We start from the raw sequence: 27,559 nt of genomic DNA on the forward strand, positions 1-27,559 counted from the left end.
TATTACAAAATGTTGAGTATAGTTCCCTATGCTATACAGTAGGTCCTTATTAGTTATCTATTTTATATATAATAGTGTGTATATGTCAATCCAAGTCTCCCAATTTATCCCTCCCCCCCATTTCCCCCCTGGTAACCTTAAGTTTGTTTTCTGTGTGTGTGGGTCTATTTCTGTTTTGCATATAAGTTCATTTGTATCATGTTTTTTAGATTCCAATATAAGCAATATCATATGTTATTTGTCTTTGCCTGGCTTGCTTCACTGAGTATGGTGATCTCTAGTTCCATCCATGTTGCTGCAAATGGCATTATTTCATTCTTTTTGATGGCTGAGTAATATTCCATTGTATATACGTACCACATCTTCTTTATCCATTCATCTGTCAGTAGACACTTAGATTGCTTCCATGTCTTGGCTATTATAAATAGTGCTGCTATGAACATTGGGGTACATGTATCTTTTCGAATTGTGGTTTTCCCTGGATAAATGCACAGGAGTGGGATTGATGGATCATATGGTAACTCTATTTTTAGTTTTTTAAGGAACCTCCATACTGTTCACTATAGTGGGATTTACATTCCCACCAACAGTGTAGGAGCATTCCTTTTCCTCCACACCCTCTCCAGCATTTATTATTTGTAGACTTTTTGATGATGGCCATTCTGACCAGTGTGATGTTTTAAATTTGAATCACTATGTTGTACACCTGAAAATACCAAAATATTATATGTCAACTCTACTTCAATAAAAATATAAAAAAATGGGAATAATAGTAATATCTACCTCAGATTCTTTCTCATAGGATGTTGGGAGGATTAAAGGAGTTAATACATATAAAATGCTTATCAATGCATACTAAGCTTTGCTAGCCCCACTGCTGACTGCCAGTCTTAGCGGATTCCTTGAGAGAAGAAATTCTTCACATCACCTAGCTTAGTCATCTTGTAATGATTTATTCACTGGGATAAACATGTACCTTGTGATCTTATAGTAAGCTCGTACCTTCAATCTTGTTTATTTTTCAGGAGTTATTGGCTGTGGGTATTTTGATCCTTGCAGAAAGTTCAAACCCGAAATATGTGAGATGATTGTGAATTTGGTTTCAGCGAGCAGGGTGCTGTGGCAGTGGACTAAGGTACAGAATCATCCATTGTCAATAATCAGAAGAAAAAAGTCAACAGTTATTCAGCCTAGTTCTGACCTCCTGGCTCATGAAGTTACCATCACATCATGCGTAGTAGTGTTTTTCTGGAAAAGACAAATTAGGTGCTGAAGTAGATTTATGACACCTTTTCCTTCCAGGGAGCAAGTATTCTGACTGAATGATGCTTTCCATATGTATGAGATATTACTGTAAACCAGACACGGCATCCAGGATAAAGTAGAGTTTTGCTGAAATGAGAACACTGCTTTTCCACTTGTTACTCTGATTTGTAACTCTCTGTATGTCTGTCTTCCCTACCTGCTGCCAACAACCAAACTGTGTCAGATACTCAGATGTTCACTGACTGAGGGAATACATGGATTTCCAGATATTCTTAGCTAACCAAGACTTAAAGTCCAACTTGTGGATTTCTCTGAGGTGGAGCATGAATTAGTAAATGGATGGAATGTACTCAACAAAATAGTCTAGATTTTAATACAGAGGTCAATGCCCTAAGTAAAACTCAGTAAGCATTGAGGCTGTCACCAGACGTCTGAAGGCAGACTCATGAAAAAGCAATTAAGGGTAGGTCTGAGATTTGAAAAAAAAACAAACAAACAAGGTTGATATATTTGGTAAAAAAAGTTGGTGAAGGAGATGAGGATTAATTGTCATAGTTCACTATACATTCATTTGGCCACTTACACACCATCTGGGCAGAAGCTTATGTCCTGGGGAAGCTCCAGCATGGAGTTTCAGAAGGTCTGAGTGTCTGAGATAATTTTCTGTGGTAAGGTCCATCTATTTTCCAGTGGGGCTATTGTTCAATTTAATGTGCCCATATACATATTTTTCTGGAAAGCTTTGGCCTTCCTGGTATCTTTCCATCAAATCTTCTTTTGTTTTATGAATGTTTATCAGCTTCACTTCCTCACATTTCTTTACCTCTTTAACCCGTTTTGTACGAGTTTTCATTTCCACTGCTCTCATCAAGGTCACCAAATTCCTCAGTCTTGCCAAATCCAAGGGTTGGTTTCTTCTTCCTCTGACCTGACTCTTTAGCAGCATTTGACGTGAAGGATCCCTCTAAACACTTTCTTCACTTGGCTTCAGAAGGGCCTCTTGCTCTTGGTTTTCTTCCTACCTCACTGGCTACCTTTTCTAAGTCCCCACTCTTTCCCCTCCTCTAAATACTGGAGTGCACCTGATCTCCATGTTGGGACCTCATCTCTACCTCCATTTGTACTCAGGTAACCTCATCCAGCTTCATGGCTTTAAACACCATCTCTGTGCTGATGACTTCAAAATCAGCACTTCCATCCCAGGCCTCTTTGCCCGGCTCCAGACTTGTTTCTTTCTTTTTAAAAAAATTTTTTAGCCTCGCTGCGCAGTATGTGGGATCTTAGTTCCCTGACCAGGGATCGAACCTGCGCCCCCTGCATTGGAAGCGCAGAGTCTTAACCACTGGACCCAAGTCTGGGAAGTCCCCCGACTTGTTTCTAACAGCTTAGTAGACACCACCGCTTCGATGTCTAATAACCATCTCAAAGTTAACATGTTCTTAAGTATGATCCTCCCTCAGAATTTTGTATCTTAATTATCCTGCTTCTCAGGCTGAAATACAGGATTCCATCCTTGATTTGTCTCTCTTCTTCCCTACATCCAATCCATCAGCAAGTCTAAGTAACCAGGCTTTCAAAATATATACGGAAGCTGAGCACTTATTGCCATCTCACTGTGATCACCCTGCATGGTCCATCGCCTGCCCTCTGGACCATGCCGCGACTTCCTAACCAGTCTCCTTGCATTCTTCTTGCCCTCCTAGAATCTGTTCTTTACACAGTCCTAAAATGTTTTTTAAAAAGCACATCAGAGATCATCATTCCTTCTTAAAACCACCAGTAGATTCCCAGTTACACTTGCAGTGAAACACAGTGCCTAGCTCTGGCCTGTGAAACTCACCCTGAGTTGGCCCCTGCTTACTCCTCTTCCCGTCCATCGTTTTGCTCCAGCCATGCTGCCCTTCTCACTGTTCCTTGAACACCCCAAGTTTTTCATGCCTCTGGGCCATTATACTTCGTTTGAATCTTTCTCATCATTTTTACCTTCAGAGGGGGTTTCTCGGATCATTCTCTCTAAAATAACTGTCCACGACCCCATCACAGGCATTATCTGTCTCCTGACTCTACTTCATTTCTTCTAACCATGACTTTTATCATTATTATTTGCCTATCTGTTTATCAATATATTTGTTTCTTATTTATTGTCAGGCTCTCCCACTCGAATAGAAGGTTCCTGATGGCAGCAGATTTAGCTGTGCTATTTACCATGGTATCTTTGTAAGGGTAGTGGGAAGTGCTCAAAAACAGTCATTCACTCAAAAAATGAATGAATCTTCCTCCTCTCCCCAACCCCAAATAAGCAGCCTTCTTTGTATCTTTCCTTCAAATTTCTCATTTTCACAAAGCACTCCTTTAATCCACTCATGCCTTGTATATCACTTTATATTACTTTACATAGTTTTAAAGCAGAAGCAGGTGAGAAAAGAAAGAAGCTGACAAAAGTTAAAAGGAAATGTTGGAAGATAAGGAAAGAAGCAGGTTAATAAATGAGAAGAAAAGGGAAGGAAAGGACTTTATTTAATTCTCCTGAATAATTGCTTCAGTTGCCAACGGCTGCCATCTTAGCTGCAGTCTTTTACAGGAAAGAAAAAAAAGCAATATTCACATAGCCTTATCCCTTTATTTTTGCATAGTTGTAATATAAGTGCACGCTTTACATTTTGGTGAGTAGAATGAACTTTTTGGCTCGGAATGGAACTGAGAGCAAAGAGGGAAATTGAAAGGTGATTGCCAACATAACACTTCTCTTTATTCTATATCTCCTCTTGCTACCTGCTGTTTTAACTTGCACTGTGAATTAGCCTGTAGAAATTATTCTACAAACTCAGTAGGGTACTTTTTCCATATAGAAAGGACATATTCCATGAATAGGTACTAAAGAAAGCATTTGCTTTCCTGAATTAGTCATGTAGGGAGTCTGCTTTGTATCTCCAGAGTTATCATTGTTTCACTTTCAAAAATGATGCTGATGGTATCAATTACAATCTTTACACTTGGCCAGCAATACTTCCCACATCTAACACCTCAAATTTATCCCTTAACTGGTACCTCTCTTTTTAAGAATGTGGACTGTGTCATGTTATAGCTTTGCCTATTTGGATTCTAGAAGTGGGTAGAAATAATAAGTAAATTAGTGTTCAAACAAACAAGCAAAACTCACAAAAACCACCAAGTAATTATAGCAGTATGTCAGAATTGCCTGCCCATTTCTTGCAGATATACAGATATATGAAAGCATGTTGACTGAGTTTGGATCCATAAGTGAAATCTAGATTATGATAAATGAATGTATTTGTGGAAATCCAGATGCACTCAGGACCTTAATCAAAGCCATCTATAGAAGATGATCATTATTGACTTTAGATGTGAACATTCATTATTCTTAACTGAATGACAGCCAGCTCACACTCAGTTTTTTGTTATTACGTATTTCTGTATACACACTAATAAGGTTAATAATGATTAGGAATGCTTATTCCTACAATTCACATCATTTTTAAGAACTCAGGGGACAGTGGCTTGTTCAAAGCCTACTCATGGTGGTAGAACAAAAGAGTTGGAATCTGCATCCAGTGCATTATTCTTCAGTCCATCCTATTCAAGGTCTTAGGGTCTTTTAAATTCTGTGCTGGTTTATTTATGATGTGTTTTTTTTCCCCCCATCAATGCTGTGACAAAAATATAAACTTAATTTTAGTTTATTTACTCAGCCTATTTTATTTAAAATAGGAACTGTGAAATAAAATCATTCTAAAAGCAGTTGTGCTTTTAGGTTTTTTTAAAAATTAATTAATTAATTAATTAACTATTTATACATCTTTATTGGAATATAATTGCTTTACAATGGTGTGTTAGTTTCTGCTTTATAACAAAGTGAATCAGCTATACATATACATATATCCCCATATCTCCTCCCTCTTGCGTCTCCCTCCCACCCTCCCTATCCCACCCCTCTAGGTGGTCACAAAGCACCGAGCTGATCTCCCTGTGCTATGCAGCTGCTTCCCACTAGCTATCTATTTTACAACTGGTGGTGTATATATGTCCATGTCACTCTCTCACTTCATCCCAGCTTACCCTTCCCGCTCCCCGTGTCCTCAAGTCCATTCTCTATGTCTGCATCTTTATTCCTGTCCTGCCCCTAGGTTCTTCAGAACCATTTTTTTTTTTTTTTTAGATTCCATATATATGTGTTAGCATACGGTATTTGTTTTCCTCTTTCTGACTTACTTCACTCTGTATGACAGACTCTAGGTCCAATAACTCAGTTTCGTTTCTTTTTATGGCTGAGTAATATTCCATTGTATATATGTGCCACATCTTCTTTATCCATTCATCTGTCGATGGACAACTTAGGTTGCTTCCATGTCCTGGCTATTGCAAATAGTGCTGCAATGAACATTGTGGTACATGACTCTTTTTGAATTATGGTTTTGTCAGGGTATATGCCCAGTAGTGGGATTTCTGGGTCATATGGTAGTTCTATTTTTAGTTTTTTAAGGAACCTCCATACTATTCTCCATAGTGGCTGTATCAATTTACATTCCCACCAATAGTGCAAGAGGGTTCCCTTTTCTCCACACCCTCTCCAGCATTTATTGTTTGTAGATTTTTTGATGGTGGCCATTCTTGTGCTTTTAATTTTATCTGAAAAGTAAATTGAGAGTATTACATTTTTTTTCCCAACTCTAGGTGAAGATGCTGCCTACTCCTTCTAAATTTCATTACATTTTCAATCTGCGAGATCTTTCCAGAATTTGGCAAGGAATGTTAACCATAAAAGCCGAGGAGTGTGATTCAATTCCTGTTCTCCTGTCACTTTTCAAACACGAGTGCAACAGAGTAATTGCAGACAGGTGTGTATTACAGCACTTGAGTTTAAATGTACTATATAAGTATATACTAATAAAAAAATTCCTGCATTATCTGCTCAAATAAGTAGAATAAAGGAGTATTATCTTAAATTGCTCTGGGGCTTGTGAAACATGGATGTCATTTCCCACCTGCTGGTGGGAAAACGCTCTGCTAAGTTCCTTGAGTATTATTTCAACAGGACATTTTAAAAAATAACCGCATTATCAGAACGTTGATAACATTCAAAGGAAAATTTTGTTATGTATAGTTTCTAAAAAGTTTGAGGTCTGTCTAGTGAGAGCTCTGCTGCGTGGTGACATCTAGTACATAAGCTTAGTCATCTTTCTGAGCCTCTGTTCCCTCCTCTATAAAATACGGATGACAATGCTGGCCTTACAAAGCTGTAAAGGGCCTACCACAATGTCCCACGTAGGTGGTATCTGTCAGATGTTAGTCCCACTCCTTCCTGCCTTACCCCTCTGAAGTTATAAGTCTGAAAAGGACCTTCATACACTGTGTGCCCACAAACCTAGAAAGAGGATGCTCACACACTACTGACTGTCAATTCTATGCTTCTATTGCAAGTTTTAGGGACCCTGAACCTCACCCACAGGACTCATCTATATTGTTAAAGAAAAAAGTTATTTGTGACACTTGTTGAAACAGTAAGACTCTCATAATTTATTCAAGACTATCGTGATAGGTATAGGGCCTACACAGTGAGGTTTTGCAGTAGGGGTGAGAAATTGGGCCCAACTCCAAATACAACAAGGAAAAAGTGGGAATTTATAACTGAGGAACAGGATGGAGGAGTTTGGTGGATGCGAAAGTTCTAAGAGGAAATAAGGGGGGTCTGGGAGGATTCTGGCTAAACAGATTTCACAGGATTCTTGCTAAAATTAGATGGTGCAAAGAAGGACAGGGAAGTCCAAAATTGGGGCTTAATAGGGAAGAGGATTCAGAGGAGCCTAAGTTTGGCCAAGGGGAGACTCTGTCAGTATTTTCTATAAGTGATACTATCAATGTTATAGCTCTCTTGGCTGGGGTTACATCTGCCTCTGGTCAGAAGGCAGAACATATTGTTTCCCTGTTCTGAGGTAATGGAGATACAGGATGGGGGCTGAGAGGAGGTGGAGAGGGGTTGAAACAATGTTCAGTTAGAAAAGACGCCTTCCTATTTTGCATTTTTACTCCTGTATTTTTGTTTCAGATTTATAACTCCTGATGATGAGCAGTGGTTTAATGCACATCTTATTCGTGCAGTTGAAGAAAATGTTAGCCCAGATGTGGGATCATATATTCTTCCTGAACCATACTTCGTAGATTTTCTCTGTGAGATTCCTGAACCAACTGGAGATGAACCTGAAGACACTGTGTTTGAAGTGCCCAAAATCTATGAATTGGTATTTATTTTCAGCTTTTTGGATCACTCACCTAACCAGATATTTGCCATAACTTGTACGATAGTTATATGTTATGATTCGTGTTATCATACACCAAGTAAAATATTAATTTCAATGAAATTTAACAACAATCCCATTAAAGTCAGATATAAGACAAGTACGCATACAATTATCACAGTTATTTAATATTGCTTTGAAAGTTCTAGGCAGTGCAACAAAAATGACAAAAAAGAAAATAGATGTAATTATCATATAGGAAAAACCAAAAATATCCTTATTTGCAGATGATATGATTATCTCTTAATATAATCCAAGAGAATTTAAAATCTGTTTCAACTACTAAGAGTTCAGCTAGATGACCAAGTATGATATAAGTATAAAACTGCGTCACTATTGTCTATATCAGAGGTTGGCAAATCACAGCCAGTGGTCCAAATCCAGCCTACCGCTGGTTTTTTGTTAGATTCATGAGCTAAGAAGGGTTTTTATATTTTTAAATGGGTAGAAAAAAATCAAAAGAATAATAATATTGTGTAACATGAAAAGAATAATAATAATTAAAAAGATAAAAGAATAAAATAAAAAAAGAATAAAGAGAAGAATAAAAGAATAATAATATTGTGTGACATGAAAATTATATATAATATAAATTATATTATAATTAGCCCTTTACAGAAAAAGGCTGCCATCTCTTGCCAAACAATCTCAAGACAGGAGATACAACATAAAAGTATTTCATTCAACAGCAACAAATATATAAAATATCTAGGAATAAACGTGATAAAACTTTACTTGGTTAAATGGCAACACATTGTTTTCCCTAAATTAACGTATAGGTTTAATGAAGCTTGAAACAAGACTCCAAAGAGATTTTTTTAAACAGGGTCACATAACACAGTAATTCTGAAGTGCATGTAGGTCAAAGAATTAAATGGAGAGAAACAATTTACAAAACAAATACGTGAATATTGACTTCAGAATAATTTGACTACATAAACAATGTAAAAGTTCTATCCATTTTTAAAGCTCCATAAGCAATATTAAGAAGCAAATAAAAACTGAGAAATATATTTGTTATATTACAACCTTAATTACCACAGATAGGAGTTAGTGCTAGGGTTCTTTTTTAATTTTTATTTTTAAAAATTAATTAATTAATTTATAACATTTTTATTGGAGTATAATTGCTTTGCAATGTTGCGTTAGTTTCTGCTGTATAATAAGGCGGATCAGCTATATGTATACATATATCCCTATATCCCTCCCTCTTGCGCCTCCCTCCACCCTCCCTATTCCACCCCTCCAGGTGGTCACAAAGCACCAGCTGATCTGCCTGTGCTATGCAGCTGCTTCCCACTAGCTATCTACTTTACATTTGGTAGTGTGTATATGTCAATGCTACTCTCTCACTTTGTCTCAGCTTACCCTTCCCCCTCCACGTGTCCTCAAGTCCATTCTCTACGTCTGCATATTTATTCCTGTCCTGCCCCTAGGTTCATCAGAACCATTTTTTTTTTTTTAGATTCCATATATATGTGTTAACATACTACTGTTTTTCTCTTTCTGATTTACTTCACTCTGTATGACAGACTCTAGGTCCATCCACCTCACTACAAATAACTCAGTTTCGTTTCTTTTCATGGTTGAGTAATATTCCATTGTAAATAAGTGCCACATCTTCTTTATCCATTCATCTGTCGATGGACACTTAGGTTGCTTCCATGTCCTGGCTATTGTAAATAGTGCTGCAATGAACATTGTGGTACATGACTCTTTTTGAATTATGGTTTTGTCAGGGTATATGCCCAGTAGTGGGATTGCTGGGTCGTATGGTAGTTCTATTTTTAGTTTTGTAAGGAACCTCCATACTGTTCTCCATAGTGGCTGTATCAATTTACATTCCTACCAACAGTGCAAGAGGGTTCCCTTTTTTCCACACCCTCTCAAGCATTTATTGTTTGTAGATTTTTTGATGATGGCCATTCTGACTGGTGTGAGGTGATACCTCATTGTAGTTTTGATTTGCATTTCTCTAATGATTAGTGATGTTGAGCATCCTTTCATGTGTTTGTTGGCAATCTGTATATCTTCTTTGGAGAAATGTCTATTTAGGTCTTCTGCCCATTTTTGGATTGGGTTGTTTGTTTTTTTGATATTGAGCTACATGAGCTGCTTGTATATTTTGGAGATTGATCCTTTGTCAGTTGCTTCATTTGCAAATATTTTCTCCCATTCTGAGGGTTGTCTTTTCATCTTGTTTATGGTTTCCTTTGCTGTGCAAAAGAGTTTCATTAGGTCCCATTTGTTTATTTTTGTTTTTATTTCCATTTCTCTAGGAGGTGGGTCAAAAAGAATCTTGCTGTGATTTATGTCATAGAGTGTTCTGCCTATGTTTTCCTCTAAGAGTTTTATAGTGTCTGGCCTTACATTTAGGTCTTTAACCCATTTTGAGTTTATTTTTGTGTATGGTGTTAGGAAGTGTTCTAATTTCATTCTTTCACATGTAGCTGTCCAGTTTTCCCAAGTGCTAGGGTTCTTGAAGGAAGAGGTCAGGAATGACTTCATACTGGAAACCAACCAGTTAGGTTTCAGATCTCTGAAAATGGAAATAACTAAAAGTCGACTAATCCATGACAAATTTTTGGAAATCTGTAAGGTTTAAAACATTTTTTTTTAGAATTACTTTTGAATGTCTTTACAATTGCTGCTTTCCTAAATTTTGCATCTTAAATATTATTTTTTTCTCTCTCCCCCCCACCCATAGGTACCATCCTTTGAATTTCTGTCTGAAAAACTCCAGTTTTACCAGAGACAGTTCAATGATATCATTAGAGGAACATCTCTTGATCTGGTGTTTTTTAAAGATGCAATGACTCATCTTATTAAGGTTCTAACTATTGACTGTTTACTGATATAAATAGATCATATAAAAGCTTGGTAAATTTCACAGATAAACTGTTTCAGAGAATAAATATATAGTATCGGGTAGTGTATAGAAGAGAGTCTATAGGTTGAGTCAGTTCACTGTCTCACAAAGCAAAGGCTTAATCAGAAACCGCTTATTTGAATCCGCCTACATGAAAGCAAATGTTTTTCAAGGGCAAACTGATGGGTTTTGTGTTCAGAGCTTTTGACTCGCTGAGTCAAAGAGTTTTACTTTCCTAGACAGTAACCTGGAGAACCCTATGAAAAAAATATTCCCTCCTCAAATTACATTTTGATGTGATGAGAATCCTGTTCCCCATGGAGGAAAAGTTGATGCTTTAAAAAATGTCAATTTCATGATTGGCTTACAGATTATGGGCAAACTGATGGGGAAAGGGGAAAGGTGGATGGGTGTATAGGACTGATAAAAAATAGAAACCAACTAGAGGCAGCACCAGAAAAGGAGCATGGCTTGATCCAAGTCTGAAGGGCTGCAGAAAGGAGTTGTTTATTTGTATAATTTGTAGATCAAAAAAGGAGTTTCTCCAACAAAGTAGGATAGGGAGTTTTCATGAAGAGGAGGCAGTTAACTCTGTGTTTATTACAAAATCATCTTCTACAAAACTAGTGAATTTCCAGGTGCTCTAGGATTGTTTCACATTCATCTATTCAGCAAGTAATTACCGAGTACCCACTGTGGCTATATCTTGGGGTCCTGGAACCCTGTTCTAGGTGTAAAACCACATAAGTGATTAACATATTTAAAATATAATAGAATTGATACATACCAAGGTGTCTGCCATCTGTAAAACTTGAATTTAAAAAAATTCTGTGTACTAGTGATAATGAATTTAGTGATCTGTCTAGACTTTCTTCCTAATCAGTGACATTAATGTAAAAGGCAGCTTTTTAGCAATGTCTCCAATTGGCCTGCATAAGATTCGAGCCACAATTTGAGCCTTATCCTCCCTGAAGGAATCAACCATAGAAAAGCAACACAAGGCTAAAGTCTGTTTCCCTAAGTTTTTTTTCTACAAATGTCTTCCTGCCCCATTTTAAGTAGAATTTTGGTACTTTAAAAATTTTTTCATTGGCAGAGATATGATAGAGGTAGTATTTGTTGTAGAGCTAGGTGTCTACATAAGTCAGTGTGTTAGACTGATGATAATAAGCAAACAATTCTAAACTTCTTTCTACAGATTGGGAAGAGCAGTTCCATTATCCACTGAGTCTGAAAATAATAAAATTACACACACACACACACAGGGAAAATAGTTTTGAAATAGGGGACGGAAAAGCCAATTTGTTCTCTTTTTCATGATGTAAATATAGATGGGCAAGGAAAGAACTGGAATTGAATAAATCAATATGAAACCTTTTGCATTAAAGGAAAAAGTCTAATGTAGTCTAGAAGCATGTGGTCAAACCTTGGACCCATTTAGTGCAAGCAAATGTAAACAGTTGAGTTCTATTTTCAAATATATACTATTTTGTTTCAAAACAGATTTCACGAATAATCCGAACATCATGTGGAAATGCATTGCTGGTGGGCGTTGGTGGTTCCGGAAAACAAAGTCTTTCAAGATTGGCTTCTTTTATAGCTGGGTATCAAATATTCCAGATAACATTAACCAGGTAAGATAAAATGAAACACGCCGGTATGTTTTTTTCTATGGTTAATTTCACTGGAGTAAAATGTTTACTTAAAAATTTACAATTCGGTGTATTTCTTTTTCAAGTAAACTTTGTATTTGAGTGTAACATACATAAAGAAATGTACACAAATCATGGGTGTCAAAAAGTAAGTACACCTATGTAGTTAGCTCACAGATAAAGAAATAAAACATCACTAGCACCCAGAAGTACCCCTCAGGGTCCTGTCCCAGTCACTACCCTCCCAACGGGAACAATATTCTGATTTCTAAGCCCATTGATCGATTTTGCCTATTTTTTAGCTTTATGTCAGTCAAATCATATGGGATTTACTCTTTTGTGTCCAGTTTCTGTTGCTTGCACTGTTTGTGAGATTCATCCATGATGCTGCATGTAGCACTAGTTTGTTCATTTTTATTGCTGTGGAACCTTCCATTTTACCACATATTACCACAATTTGTTTATCCATTATACTGTTGATAAACATTTGTGGGGTTTTCTTTTTGCAAATATAGCTGTTATGAATATTTTTGTACATATCTGAGTATACTCCTAGAGATAGAAGTGCTGGGTATAATAATGCAAGGGGGAGTGAGTGAGGAGACAAGACAGAGGAGGAAACCTGGAGTGGTTTCCAGAAACCCAGGAAGTAGAGAATTAGCCTGAAACTGTGGATTCAATTAAAGCATGAAAAGTGGCAACTAATGTTTCAAAACTTTCAGTGCATTGGATGGGGGCAGAAGCCACGTTGCATTAAGGAGGTGAAGAAGCAGAGATAATAAGTTTAGAAACTCCTCAAGAAGCTTAGCTATGAAAGAAAGAAGCGAGAGAGGTCAGGACCTAGAGAGGGGTGTGCTGTGACTGTGTCTATATATTGCAAAAGCAATTACCTAACAGTCAGTTTAATTTTTAAAAATGAGCAAAATGGCTGTGACTTAACTGACTGGTCAGTGAGAGGGTAACCCTAACAGCACCAGACCACACCACCTCTGAGGAAGGATGTGGGCTGTGTTGCTCTCGTAGGTGCAGCTACTTCTCAGCAAATAAACTTACCAGTTTCCCATTTCAATGAATTCTCCCCCTTGGGAATTATTTGACAGGACATATGGTCTCTTTTTGATGGCATTCCTTTTGCCAAGGTCTACAAGATTTTTAACTAAAGTGCCACCCAGAAGGACTTCTAAGGCACTCCTAGTTTAAAAATAGGCTATTTATTCATTTAAATGTACGTATGCTACATCATGTCTAATGCCCACAAAAACCTTTACAAATAGGTAATTATCTTCATTTTGCAGATGAGGAAACAAGCTGACAAACGTGAAGGAACTTTTCTAAAGCTGCAGATCAGGGATTTGAACCCTGGTCTTTCTGGTTTCAATGCCCATAATCTTTCCACTAGACCCTATGGCTTACACAAAACTCCCTATTACCTGCACTGTGAAACCTCCTTCAAATAAGGGTGTCTTTATAATCCCTTTCATCGATCTACCCACACGGCTTTATATGCAACACTTAAGAAAATGTCTGCTTTATTTTTACACATCACATCGTTTCTGGTAACACGTTCCTTTTGCAGGAAACAGAGTAAACAAAAAAAACAAAAGACCAAGATCTTCTCTTTTCATAATCTGTAACCACATAATTGTAACACTTCTATTATTTATATCACATTGCATAATGCATCTTTTTCTGAAGGCTTTCTCTGAATCTAGCCATTTAGTAAGATGTGCAAATTACCACTTTATGTAATTCATCATTAATTTTATTTGTAATTTATCTTGATTTTCTCACCAGTCTAAGCTCACCGAAATTTCAGATTAGTTTTAAATATTATACATATATTCACTTGGGCAAAAAAGTCTGTTACTGAGGACTGTCCAATTGTAGAGAATAAAAGTTCATTTCCCTGTTCCCAGTTATTGTTCCTGAGCCACTTCTGGTAAATTCCCCATTTCTCACTTCTCAAACTAAATAAAACCTGTTTATGTAGAGTGGTAACATATAGCTATTTAGCTCTGTGTTTTCTAGCAGGCACTGTTACTTAGTATCTATTGGAGCAGGTGCAGATTATGCTCTAATTATCATGGATTATATTGTGTTTTGAAATAAATTATGATTTTATATATATATATATATATATTTTTAATTTAAAACTTCCTGCCACTTCTCTTTTTAGGTCTTATAATGTGAGTAACCTAACAGAGGATTTAAAAACTTTGTACAAAGTTGCTGGTGCTGATGGCAAAGGCATCACTTTTATCTTTACTGACAATGAAATAAAAGATGAGGCATTTCTAGAATATCTCAACAACCTGCTATCTTCAGGGGAGGTATGTCTCAAAAGTAGAGAAACAGCTTGTATTTTAAAAATGTAAATCCGAATAGAAAAAGCAGCAACCCTTCAGAAGTGAGGCCATTTAGCACACATTTTTCATTTTAGAAATGATTAACGTATAAGGTTCAATAGATTTTTTGAAGTTTCTCTGAAATTAATGCTGTTCATCTCCAGATATTTTATATGCTTTCTTCCATTTTAAGTATGGTTCCTTATTTGTCTCTTCAATCTTCAGTTTGATCCTATAATTTATTTTAGGAGAAGCAAAGTTATCTATCTATCTATCTAATAATCAGGAGTATAGAATGGTTGAAAGAGTTCCACTAACTGTAAGTAAGTAGATGTTTGTGTCACCACTGCTGACACCACTTGTATCAGCACTTCTGTGACCACCCACATGCTGGTACTTCATTAGTAGTATGCACAGGACTCAGCATAGTTGGACTTATGGCTAAGATTTATTACAGCAACACAGTAAGGATTCACAGCTGGATCAGTAAAGAAAAAGACACATCGGGGGAGTCCGGGGAAATCCATGTGCATGCTTACTATGTTCTCACTAAAGGGTCCATACAGAATGTGTTTTCTGTCCACATGAAGTGAAGTGCAGAAACACATGTGCTGTTTCTGTTTTGGGAAGCCCATATGAGACTCTGAAGTCAAGGTCTTCTCAGGAGGTGGTTGTGTAGTCATTCTCTGCCTAGCCACAACTGCCAAAATTCCAGACTCCCAGAAGGAAAGCAGATGTTCACCATCTATCCCAATGTTTGTATAAATAGTCTAGGTACAGTGGAACAACCTTATCAATTAGTAATGGAGGAGACATTCCAAAAACCCAGTTCCCAGATGCCACGCAAGGGCCAGCCCTGCAAGCACACCCTTCTCAAGATCAGACCTGCCGTGTGAACTCTCTTCCTTTCACAGTGGTGTGTATTGATGCTTACTGGTGCATGATCTAGTTAACTACTTTGGAACCAGAGTTGAGACTGACTGTGAGTCAGAACAGAGGGCGTCACTGGACATTTAAAGAGATGATTGGAATGGTAGAGGAGATGGCTTTTTGGTAATAGCTGTTTGAGCCAAAGGAAACATAATTTGCTCCTGATTGAGCTGCTGAATAAAAAGTTGCACTCTTGTAATCGCTGACAAACTAGGGATTTGATTGTGGAGATGCAGGAAAAAATATGAAAAGAGGTGACATGTGAGGGTAGGGGAGCAGAAGGACCAGACTTCGGCAGTGCATTGGCTGTTGGGGACTCTTAAAATACTGAACACTCTCTTATCTATTCCTCAAAGATCTCCAGTCTGTTTGCACGAGATGAAATGGATGAAATCACCCAAGGGCTGATATCAGTGATGAAGAGGGAGCTACCTCGCCATCCTCCCACCTTTGATAATCTGTATGAATACTTCATTTCAAGATCAAGGAAGAACTTGCATGTTGTTCTCTGCTTTTCTCCAGTGAGTTTTTATTTTATTTATTTCTATGTAGGAGGAGTTACTTCTTTGAATGTACTTAGTTCTTTGAATGTACTTTCTCTGATGAGATTTGTCAGAACTGAACACTTGTTACATTGAATTAAAATCAACTCTTCACTAACACCAGTCTTCACTGACCAAAATCTCATGCCAAAGTGTGAAAATTTAAAATATTCATCTTATCAGTGATTATTGCCTAGCCTAGAACTTTCATTACCTAGAGACAGAGATTATTTGATTTGTAAGGGATTTGGTGATGTAGTCTTGCTCAGCTCTACCTCCAATATAGACATACCGTCTAGAATGTCCCTGACGTAGGATTGAATGTGCTGTCCAGTATAGTAACCATTAGCCATGTCTATCCATTTAAATTGTGCTCAGTTAAAATAAATTAAAAATAAAAATCCAATTTCTCAGTCCCACTAGCTGCATTTCAAGTGCTCAATAGCTACCTGTGGCTAGTGGCTACCATACTGGAAAGCACACATATAGAACATTTCCATCATCACAGAAAGTTCTATTGGGCAGCTCTGCTCTTGGGGGGAAGGGAAGGTATCTCACTAACTTATAGGGCAACTTGCTTAATTCTTAGATAGTCTGATAGCCAGAAAGTTCTTCTTTACAAACAGTGGAATTTTGTCTTTGTCTTTTCCCCTGTGATTCTTCTTCTTCTTTTTTTTTTTTTTTTTTATTCATTTATTTATTTATTTTTGGCTGCATTGGGTCTTTATTGCTACTGTGCCTGGGCTTTCTCTAGTTGTGGCGAGCGGGGGCTACTCTTCGTTGCGGTGCGCGGGCTTCTCATTGCGGTGGCTTCTCTTGTTGTGCAGTGCGGGCTCTAGGCGCCCGGGCTTCGGTAGCTGTGGCATGTGGGCTCAGTTGTGGCTCGCGGGCTCTAGAGCGCAGGCCCAGTAGTTGTGGCGCATGGGCTTAGTTGCTCCGTGGCATGTGGATCTTCCCGGACCAGGGCTCAAACCCATGTCCCCTGCGTTGGCAGGTGGATTCTTAACCAAGGAAGTCCCTTCCCTGTGATTCTATTTGTCCTGTAAAATGAACCCGATCCCTCTCCCACATACAGCTCTTCAGATATTTGGAGAAAGTTTTTGCAGACTCCCTAAGTCGTTTCCTTTTTAGACCAAACACCTCCCGTTCCTTCTGCTGTTCTCATGTGCCCAAGTGTCCAGGCCTTTCATGGTCTGGAAATATTACTTCCTTTCATCTGGACACTTAATTTACATATTAATGCAGCCCAAGAAGGTTAGTGGAAAAAAATTTGTGGTGTCATATACTGTTGGCTCAGCATATATAAATGTCCCTCTGGCTGACTTACAATCCTTTCGTGTTTCTAATGCTTTTTGACTTTTCTGTCGATAGGTTGGTGAGAAGTTCCGTGCCCGCTCTTTGAAATTTCCTGGCTTGATATCAGGCTGCACCATGGACTGGTTCAGTCGCTGGCCGAAGGAGGCTCTGGTTGCGGTGTCCTCCTATTTCATTTCAGGCTATAGTATCGTCTGCTCTAGTGACACCAAAAGACAAGTTGTAGAAACAATGGGCCTCTTTCACGACATGGTTTCAGAGAGCTGTGAAAGTTACTTCCAAAGGTAAGTGACATTACATAAGCACGATAACTACAGAAACACAAAGTTCACTCCAAAGAGGAATTAAATGTAAGAGACTCGTCATAGTGATTGAGCACAAAATCCCAGCTGCACTTAGATATTTTTCCTTGCTTTGATGGTCTAGTGATTATGTATAGAAACGATGATAAGTAAGTGAGATTTAAAAATTAACTAGTATCTCTTTCCCTCCAGACCGCAAAGTAACAGACGCTTAATGAATCATTTTATTTCATTTGCTTAATTTAATTTTTTTTGGAAATGACTGAAAATAATTCATTATAAACTGTTTAAAATTAGTTTCTTATTCAAGTGCATTATTTATTTTGATTAAAGAAGTCCACTCTTCTAAAGTTTCATTATTGCCTTATGCTAAGGGAACATTTAGGTTTTGTGTTTGCATCATTTAATCTTATCCATGTTTTCATGCGAAATAATTATGAAGCTAAATTTTAATTGACTGCAGAAGAGTCCAGTCCCTAAAAGCAGAAATGGTGTTCATGATGTGAAAGCTGGTGTTGGCAGTTTAAGAATATAGCATTTTTTCCCAAAGTGTGATAGTCACTGCGTACTATTGCTCTGAATAAAGATGGGCCACCCTGGGTCTCTAGAACAGTGGGCTTCTTCCTTAGGGTTAATGCAGAGGCTTTAGGGAGTGCAGAACCTCCCAGAAAGACTAGGTCTATTTTTCTGCATAGAGAGTCTGGGTAACACTTTAATTGATCTTCCAGGGGGGCGGGGGTTCCTATCTCACAAGTTTGTTTATCCTGTATCGTTTTCTTTATTTAAATCCATACTTGGACCATCCTCTTAAATAATTCTAGATAATCTCCCAGATTCTCTTGGTAAATCCGTGTGTATTAATCCTCTCTGCTGGGAAGATTTTCTTTCTACTTAACTTGAACTCCACCCCTACTACCATCAACTGTGGAGCTACAAAAACCTACATCTTTATTTTTTTAAATCTTGGTGTATTTTCCAAAGTTTTCATATCCTCTTAGGTTGTAGAAGTTTATTCTGAAAGCAATATTTATACAATGCTTTAAAAATAGTTGTATATATGCCAAAGTCCTTAAAAATTTTTTTAATGTTAAAAATCCTCAGAACTCTAAAAGTGAAATTTTAATATAAAATAAATTTAATTTAATATAAAAATATAATTTTATAGTATGTGAAGATCTCTTCTTTGACTTGAGTTTCTCCTGTATAAAATTATTCCTTTTATTTATTTCTATTGTTAAATGTAATTATTATACTAAAGCCCATAGTGAGTTGAATGTTTGAATCGAGTGTGCCTGATTTCAAGGACTATCCAGCGATTTAGGGGAGAGATTGGTTTTCACCTTTGTAAGCCTACTCAGCTGGGTTTCTAGCAGAGAAGAGGTGTGTAGCAAATACCAGGTGAATGAAAACGGATCTCAGCACAAGTTCATTTCAACCACTTATCCCTAATATTTGTACAGAATTTTAAAGTTTACAAAGTGTGTTTACATAAGCTGTTTTATTTTTTGATTTTCACAAAATTCTGGGAGGTGTAGGGCAGTGATTCTTTTCTCAGTTTTCCAGATGAGGAAACAGAAGCCCAGAATGGGCATAGGGTCAAGTCAAAACATCAGTTAGAGATTTAGTATTCTTTCCGCCTCACCTCTAGGTTTCCATTCACAATTCCTGCCCTCTTGCTAGTGAATCACTCTCCAGAATTACACTGATTTCACAGTGAGAAGAGCGTCTCTATTGACATTTTAGGAGAGTATGTCAGAATGATAGAGGTGAAGATCTTTTTTCTTTTCTACTGTCAGATATCGCCGAAGAGCACACGTGACTCCCAAGTCTTACCTCTCATTTATAAATGGTTATAAAAACATTTATGCTGAAAAGGTGAAATATATTAATGAACAAGCTGAACGTATGAATATTGGTAAGTGGAACAGAATCTTATCTTTTAGGGCTTGTCTGATAGGGATCCCAATATTTTGTTTGGTGGATATTGTTGTATTTGAAAACTAAATATTGATTTTCTTGTTAGTAATAGATTATTTTGAGGGATACCCTTATGGGTCTTTTGACCTGTCAAGAAACTCTGGGCAGAAAAGATCTAAACAGAGGTGGGATTTTTTTTTTTTAATGGATGTTAACTAAATTTATTGAGGTGATCATTTTGCAATACATACATATATCAAATCATTATGATGTCCACCTTAAACTAATATAATGTTACATGATAATTTTAAAAAAAAGAATCTATATTCAGCCATAAAAAAGAACGAAATAATGCCTTTTGCAGCAACATGGATGGACCTAGAGACTATCATACAAAGCGAAGCAAGTCAGACAGAGAAAGAAAAATATCATATAATATCACTTACATGTGGACTCTAAAAAATGATACAAATGAACCTATTTACAAAACAGAAACAGACTCACAGATTTTGAAAACAAACCTACGGTCACCAAAGGGGAAAGAGATGGAGGGGAGGGATAAATTAGGAGGTTGGGATTAACATATACACACTACTAGATACAAAATGATCAACAAGGACCTACTGTATATAGCACAGGGAACTCTACTCAATACTCTGTAATAACCTTTATGGGAAAAGAATCTGCAAAAGAATAGATATATGTATATGTATAACTAAATCACTTTGCTGTACTACTGAAACTAGCACAACATTGTAAATCAACTATACTCCAATATAAAATAAAAATTAAAAAAAAAAGAATCTGTTCTGTTCGTATATACCATGTATGTGACCACTGTGTACACACAAATACAAATGACACTGACTGTAAAGTAGTAAAACTAATTTCACCAGCTATAAGGGAAGACAGTTCTCTATATTATAGTTAACACATTTTATTTATGGCTGCTGTGATAGAGGTGGGCTGTTTTTCTTCCAGAACCATTTTATTCAACTCCTTCAACTTTGGGTCCACCCTGTTGGTCAGCGAGTCACCACAGTCGCTGAGTTGCTGCTTGCAGATGGGGAAAAGCCAGCTCTTGGGAATACCACAATTTCAGTTTTTGGTTTCATTACAATTTCTCTCAATTTGTGTAAACTTTGCAGTGTTAATGCTTCTCAAATTTCTAACAAAGAAAAAGACAAAACAGAAACAAAAATGAATAAATAAAAACAAAAAGAGAGTTTACGTGAGCAATGATTTTATGAGTGTCTAGTGTATGTAGCATAAGCAGGAAAAGTGTAAATGGGGACCGATTTGATGTCCAGAAAGCATTTGGCCCAAATAATCCAAAACACCTTAGTGCTATCTTTTCACGTCTACACAGAACGTGGTCACAAAGCATAAAGGTCTGTGAAGTTATGGTGTTAAGAACCCTATGAGAGAAACTTTCTGCTGTTGTCTTTCTAATGGCTCACCTTCTTGAAGCTTGTCTATATGATGCTCTAGACTCAGGGGTGTGCTGAAGCTACTTGGCACTGGCTCATGAGAACTGATGATTAAATTAGGAATTTTATGATCTGGTTGCTAACGCAGGCTTTATTAAAAATTAATTAACTTACAATTAAATTAATTATGTTAAAAGTGAGGGCAATAAATACTCAAAACTCATTACTTCTTAGTTATTTTTACTTTATTTTAGTCTTATTAATGTTCTTGAGGAACATTATTATTTCTATTCTATCTGTGTGGTAGAAATATTATATAATGGTGTGTTACTGAGAACCTCTTGGTAGCTTGAAATCAGACATGGTGGGAGTATTTACACCACAGAAACTGGAAACCATACAAATAAGTGCCCTAACCCCAGACCCTGATGCTAAATGTTTACCAACACACCTCCATCTAGAGCCCAGTCGGAATGTGAGAATTTAGTTAACCAGTTATTTTTCACTAGAGCACTGAGATTCTCAGAGCCAGTTGCAGAAGTTTTAGCAGTTATTTTCATTTTTATAGCAGAGAACCACAAAAAACGTTAATATATTATCTGTCTCATTTGTCATGTCAGCTGCAATATGATTCAAAGGCAAAACAATGATAGTTACAAAGCCAAGGAAAGCATAAGTTTGTCAAATAAGTTCCCTGGCTAAATTCAGCTTACTCATTATAGCAATGTGACTTTCCCTTAAATGTAACTAGATGATATTCTTCAGTCAGAGCTATTTTCTTCATTTCCTGATGAAACTCTCAGAAATATGGTCAGTATTGTTGCTCCTAAAATATGTATATTTTTAAAGCATTTTGTCCATGATTATTCTGTGTTTGTTATAGTACAAATTATGGTGCCTTATAAGTAGTAAATATTGAATAAATGTTTGATGAGGGGATAGTCATATACTCAGTGTATATGTGTGTGTTTGTAAAGGTCTTGATAAGCTGATGGAGGCAAGTGAATCTGTTGCAAAACTCTCTCAGGATCTTGCAGTCAAGGAGAAGGAATTGGCAGTGGCATCTGTAAAAGCAGATGAAGTGAGTTGGCACTTATTTTATCACTACTGTGAGGAATATTTTTCCATATTAAAAAAAAACATTGTTTAAAAACGTTATTAAAAAGTAAACAGGGTATAAGCCTACAGACTATTTCTGGTAAGATAATGTTTATAAAGACCATTAGATTTTTTTTTTTTTTTAATTTTTTAATTTTTGGCTGTGTTAGGTCTTTGTTTCTGTGCGAGGGCTTTCTCTAGTTGCGGCAAGCGGGGGCCACTCTTCATCGCGGTGCGCGGGCCTCTTCACTATCGCGGCCTCTCTTGTTGCGGAGCACACGCTCCAGACGCGTAGGCTCAGTAGTTGTGGCTCACGGGCCTAGTTGCTCCGCGGCATGTGGGATCTTCCCAGACCAGGGCTCGAACCCGTGTCCCCTGCATTAGCAGGCAGATTCTCAACCACTGAGCCACCAGGGAAGCCCATATATTTTTGTTTAACTTATACCAAGACATACCTAAACTATTATATCCTCTACTTGGTCTAAGACAATTTTTTTCTTCCCTGGTTCTGTCTGTCTCTCTTGCTTTCTGTCATCTGTTTAGGAAATTTCTGCTTGACTGCAAGTTATATTTGGTCTTCTCTTTAAGTTCCCTGCATGCTCTAGGTTTCTGGGATAACCCAAGTCCCATCTGAAGTTTGTGTCGAGGAAGGAAAAGGATAAAAAGAAGAGTTGGTTGAGTTTGTTTGTTTTTTTAAAGATACTCCTCCCAAGGTGATAGGGATATATGTGCGCTGCTCCTTTATCTACAACTCCTCCCCCCAGTCTCAGACCGCTTTCAGCTTTCACTGAGAGTCAGTTAAGAATGGATACTTAGGTCTTGACCCTTAGCCAGTTACTGAAATGAGAGAGATAGCATAGGAGAGACATTTAGCATATGACATATGGTAGGCACTCAATAAATATTAGCTATTTTTTTGTTATTAAACGAGGCTTAATATGACTTCTGACCTTATTCTATTGCACTGACGTTAAATAGTTTTAAATTTCTAGAAATTACATAGAGTAGAAATATCATTTTTCTGAAAGCTTAAAATATTTATTTATATAGTTCATGCCTGAGAGAAGCTTAGGAAATAGAAGACTGCAAGGCTGCTCAAAGGAGTTACTTTAATACACCTTAAAATATAGACAACTTAGATGGGGAATAAATTTGCTCTTATTCTTGTTTTACATTATATTGAATAAATATTCTCTCACTACTCAAATCTGTAAATTGTGCTGGAAAGGTTTCTATTTACCCTCATATATGTTTTCTCAATTTAACAGGTATTAGCAGAAGTCACAGTAAGTGCTCAGGCTTCAGCCAAAGTGAAAAATGAAGTGCAGGAAGTAAAAGACAAAGCCCAAAAAATAGTGGATGAAATTGATAGTGAAAAAGTAATAGCTGAGACCAAGCTCGAGGCGGCTAGACCTGCGCTGGAAGAAGCAGAAGCAGCCCTGAATGTGAGCAGTGCATTGTTACCTCTCCCAACACAAGTCCTAGCAGGCACCATGTTTTGTTACATGAAATTAACTGTGGAATTTTTGTAATCAGAAAACTGAATTGAATTCTTCATGTGATTTATAATTTCTGAGTCTTGAAACAAATGTTTCTGTTGATTACATATCCTAAGTTCTACCTTTTTTAAATCTTTACTTCCCATAACTTATTTTCATTCTCAAATCGGCTTTCCAAGAGAACCGAGGAATAGTGCTAGTGATTATTGGCTTAAACTGTAGCCTAAGGGATTCAGATTATTTAGAGAGCCTTCTCAGTTCCTTCAGCATCCCAACTAGCCTATGTCTTGCAGCCTTTAACCTTTAAAAAAATCCCCTTGTGGTTCCCATTGCTCTTAGGATTAAAGTCCCGAGCTAGATAGCCACAGCTGTGAGGCAAGAAGATCTCCATTTGCCTCTCATGACCACATGATAGATCATCTGGCTTAAAATTTACTTAACTCTCTTGGGTCTCAATCAGGATTCTAATTCTGCATTGATCCTTGAAGGATCAATGTAAGCATTAAAAGTAATGAATAGTTTGCTGGGCACATAGGAAGTACTCAATAAATATTAGTGCTACTGCTGTGATAACCTGGCTCCTTGTCTACCCCTTCAATTTTATCTCTTGTCGTTTTGTCCCTGCACACAGTATGATCCAGCCATACAGAAACAGCTACAGGCTTCTGCAGTAATCATGGTCTGTTACCTTTAAATGGGTCTCTCCCTCTGCCAGGAATGCTTTCTACTTTTCCTAACTTTCACTAACTAGTAAGAGTCAGTCTTCAAGACCAAACTCAGATCTCACCCCTTCCAGAAAGTTTTCAATTCTTCTGGACCTCCTTTGTTTTCCTGTCACTCCTATACTTCTATCATGGCAAATAATCATAGTTTAGGGTAATTGTGTTTTCTCTCTCTTTTCCTTGGAGGATTCTGAGGACAGGGCTGTTTTTGGTTTGCTTTTGTTTTATACGGGAGAATGCTTGTAGTTGTTAAATAAATGAATAGATTTAGGATCATCATTTAATAAAATCATGACAATGACCAGGACACATTCTCCACCCTCACTCCTTTTGTGGGTCCTATGATAACACACAAGAGACTAATCACTGGATCAAACAAGTCTTACGAGTTTTTTATTGATCATATGATGTCCCAGTCCTTCTTGACTTGAATGTCAGGTAATATCTTATTTCAAACCCAGCTCACAGATAGAACTTCCAAAAATATTTTTATGAACCATGTGTTACAATAACTTTTCTTGTCTCCTTCGAATTCCTCTCCCTTCCATGGACAGGGCAGCCCTCAAAATGAAAGCTGAAGGTGAGGTTTCTGATATTCAGGACCTTGCCCCTCTTCTGATATCCATATAATATAGATTCTGTGCTTTGAAGATGCAAATTATCTAAATGTTACACATTAATGATAGTTGTTGCTAACAGAGGTCTGGGGTTGTGGGCAATGAACGGTAGTGATATTCTAAAGCAATTCATTGAGGGCTACAGGGGAAAAAAATGAAAACAAAGAAACAGAAACCCCAATTTAAACAATGAAAGGGCCATTATCTTGGAATGCAAACCCTTGAGGAGATAATGTCAGGGATTGGGGAGAAAATATGTTTTAAAGTTTTCCACTTTAATTATTTAAAAATATGAGATTTCCACATGACTAGGAATACTACTTAACAAAAAATATTCTGATCCCTCACCCCAAATACAGACTATCAAGCCAAATGATATTGCCACAGTCAGGAAACTTGCAAAGCCCCCTCATCTTATTATGAGAATCATGGACTGTGTTCTGTTACTATTTCAAAAGAAAATTGACCCTGTCACTATGGATCCAGAAAAACCTTGCTGCAAGCCATCATGGGGAGAGTCATTAAAAGTAAGTAAAATCTATCTCTGTAAGTCCTATGAGGTGTACCAGGTGTCCACATCCCAGGACACTCAATATAGACCAGACACACTGGCAGACAATAATCAATCATTGTGTACTGAAGAGTTTATCTTAAACTGCATCTCCAAAAATGTAAGTGGGGAAAGATTTTAAAGCTGAATGCCCTCTTTTTATAAAATCTGTCCAGAACCTGTAGGTAGTATTGGCACAGTCTTGATGTCATCCCAACCCAGTCTCCAAAGGGGGGTTTGTGTGGTTGGTGGCATTTAGATGCACTCACTAGATGGGAAACTTACATTGTTTTTCTTCTTTACTCTTCACTATAGAAACGGGAAGACAACCTGCAATTTACAGCTTTAGGTTGACTACTGCCATAGTCTTAATTTGTATGTTTAGAGCAAATCAATTATTACTTCTTTGAAAAAAATTCAATTTAGAAGTACATACTAACTCAGGAAGAAAGTATACATTTTCTTCCAGAGCTTACAGGCTGTAATACTATTTTTCAGTTGATGAGTGCGACGGGATTCCTGTGGAGCCTTCAGCAGTTCCCCAAGGATACAATAAATGAAGAGACTGTTGAGTTACTACAGCCATATTTTAACATGGATGATTACACTTTTGAAAGTGCCAAAAAAGTCTGTGGGAATGTGGCTGGTCTGCTGTCTTGGACACTTGCTATGGCAACATTTTATGGTGTCAACAGAGAAGTGTTGCCTCTGAAGGTAAAAGTTTCCCTTCTTCTCCCAGTAAATTAATTCTTAATAAAATCATTCATCGTTATTGCTGCCATTAATAGACAAAGCATAATGTAGTCTAATAAAGGTAGGTTTCTCCGTTACCAAATTTTTCTTTTTCTCTGTATGTCCTCTCACAAGTTCTCATTCTTTTTATATCTGTTACATGTTTCTTGGCCTTGCAGACAAGAAACCAAACTCAACTTGTTAACTTAAACTAGAAGTGAACTTATTGGGAATAATAATTGAGCTATCATGAAAGAAAACTGGCCATATCTTTAAAGTTTGGAGATTAGGTTTGGAGACTGAATTTGATTACGATATTCCAAACAAAATTTATGAAAATTAAGATCAACACCTAGAAATGTTTTAAATTTGGAAGACAGGAAGAGAACCTTATAGGCATCTAAGAAACAAAATTTAAAAGGTTGCTTACAAAAGAGGAGAGATCAGGATGTGCACAGACTTGCCACAACACTAAATCCTAGAAAATAATGGAAAACACATGCAGAGTACTGAGGAGGAAATTACTGGGGTCCAAGAATTCAGTCGCTGGCCAAGCTGCCCTTAATGGGAACAAAAGACAAAAAGACATTCTTAAGGATGCAATTTAAGTGTTGAGGGATAAACACACACTCTCTCTGTCTCTTTCACACACACACACACAAACACACACCCCATCTATACTGGGCCAGATTGTCCTTTATGTCTGAGAGAACAGAAATACATTCTCAGGAGTACAAAGGATTCATAAAATATATCACCCAGACACACACTACCCCCAATCCCTGCCCCCTAGCCTGTAACCCATAAAGCTAAAAGGGTTGAAAGTGGTTGCTCTTTCCACTTTGTTGAAAGTGGCATGGAAAGTGGTGAGCGGGCGGGCGGCAGAGGGTTACTGTTTTCTAACAAGCCTTATAGAAATGGCTGCCTCTTTAAATTCTGCACATAGGTAGCTTTGAGAAAATAAATTAAAGTTTTAACAAAGGGAAATGATGAGCAAATATAGCAAACACACCCAAACAAAAAGATACCAAGAGAGAAATGTTACTATAAATGTAGAATTCAAGAAAAAAAAGCACTTAGAAGAACAGCTATTTTTATTGATAAAAATTATGATCCACAGTGAGACTTAATTGTAGTAATGCTTTATGCGATAAATAAAATAGCATCAAGTTACATAAGGCAAAACCCATGAATAGTTTAAGTGGAGTTTTTTAACAAAAAAGAAAATCCTGTAATTTGATATTGTGGCATATGCTATCAATGCACAACAGGTCTGGTAGGCAGAGGGCCAGCTTTAGAAGGGCCCGTGCTTGGCTTAATGCTCTGCTATCACCCTCTTAATTTTTAAACAAGGGGGCCTGCATTTTCATTTTGCACTTTTATGTAGCCAGTCCTGAGTAGGCATAAATTAATAATTATATAGAGATTTTACACTATATTATTTTTAAGGTTGAATAGCT

At 37.2% G+C, this 27,559-nt stretch overlaps 1 protein-coding gene across 1 annotated transcript in view; it reads left to right on the forward strand.

Annotated features, from left to right (window-relative positions):
* DNAH8 (dynein axonemal heavy chain 8) overlaps window positions 1-27,559 on the forward strand; it is a 327,131-nt gene that overhangs the window by 176,530 nt on the left and 123,042 nt on the right. Inside the window, exons 59-71 of the mRNA XM_068557934.1 lie at window positions 1,026-1,135; window positions 5,959-6,122; window positions 7,331-7,523; window positions 10,288-10,410; window positions 11,953-12,083; window positions 14,278-14,431; window positions 15,733-15,897; window positions 17,290-17,516; window positions 19,331-19,449; window positions 21,859-21,962; window positions 23,248-23,424; window positions 25,177-25,344; window positions 25,866-26,081. Coding sequence (XP_068414035.1) covers window positions 1,026-1,135; window positions 5,959-6,122; window positions 7,331-7,523; window positions 10,288-10,410; window positions 11,953-12,083; window positions 14,278-14,431; window positions 15,733-15,897; window positions 17,290-17,516; window positions 19,331-19,449; window positions 21,859-21,962; window positions 23,248-23,424; window positions 25,177-25,344; window positions 25,866-26,081 — 2,051 coding nt within the window. The remainder of the gene's footprint in view (window positions 1-1,025; window positions 1,136-5,958; window positions 6,123-7,330; window positions 7,524-10,287; window positions 10,411-11,952; window positions 12,084-14,277; window positions 14,432-15,732; window positions 15,898-17,289; window positions 17,517-19,330; window positions 19,450-21,858; window positions 21,963-23,247; window positions 23,425-25,176; window positions 25,345-25,865; window positions 26,082-27,559) is intronic.

This window comes from Eschrichtius robustus, chromosome 12 (assembly GCF_028021215.1).
Source record: "Eschrichtius robustus isolate mEscRob2 chromosome 12, mEscRob2.pri, whole genome shotgun sequence".
Classification (NCBI taxonomy): Eukaryota; Metazoa; Chordata; class Mammalia; order Artiodactyla; family Eschrichtiidae; genus Eschrichtius; species Eschrichtius robustus.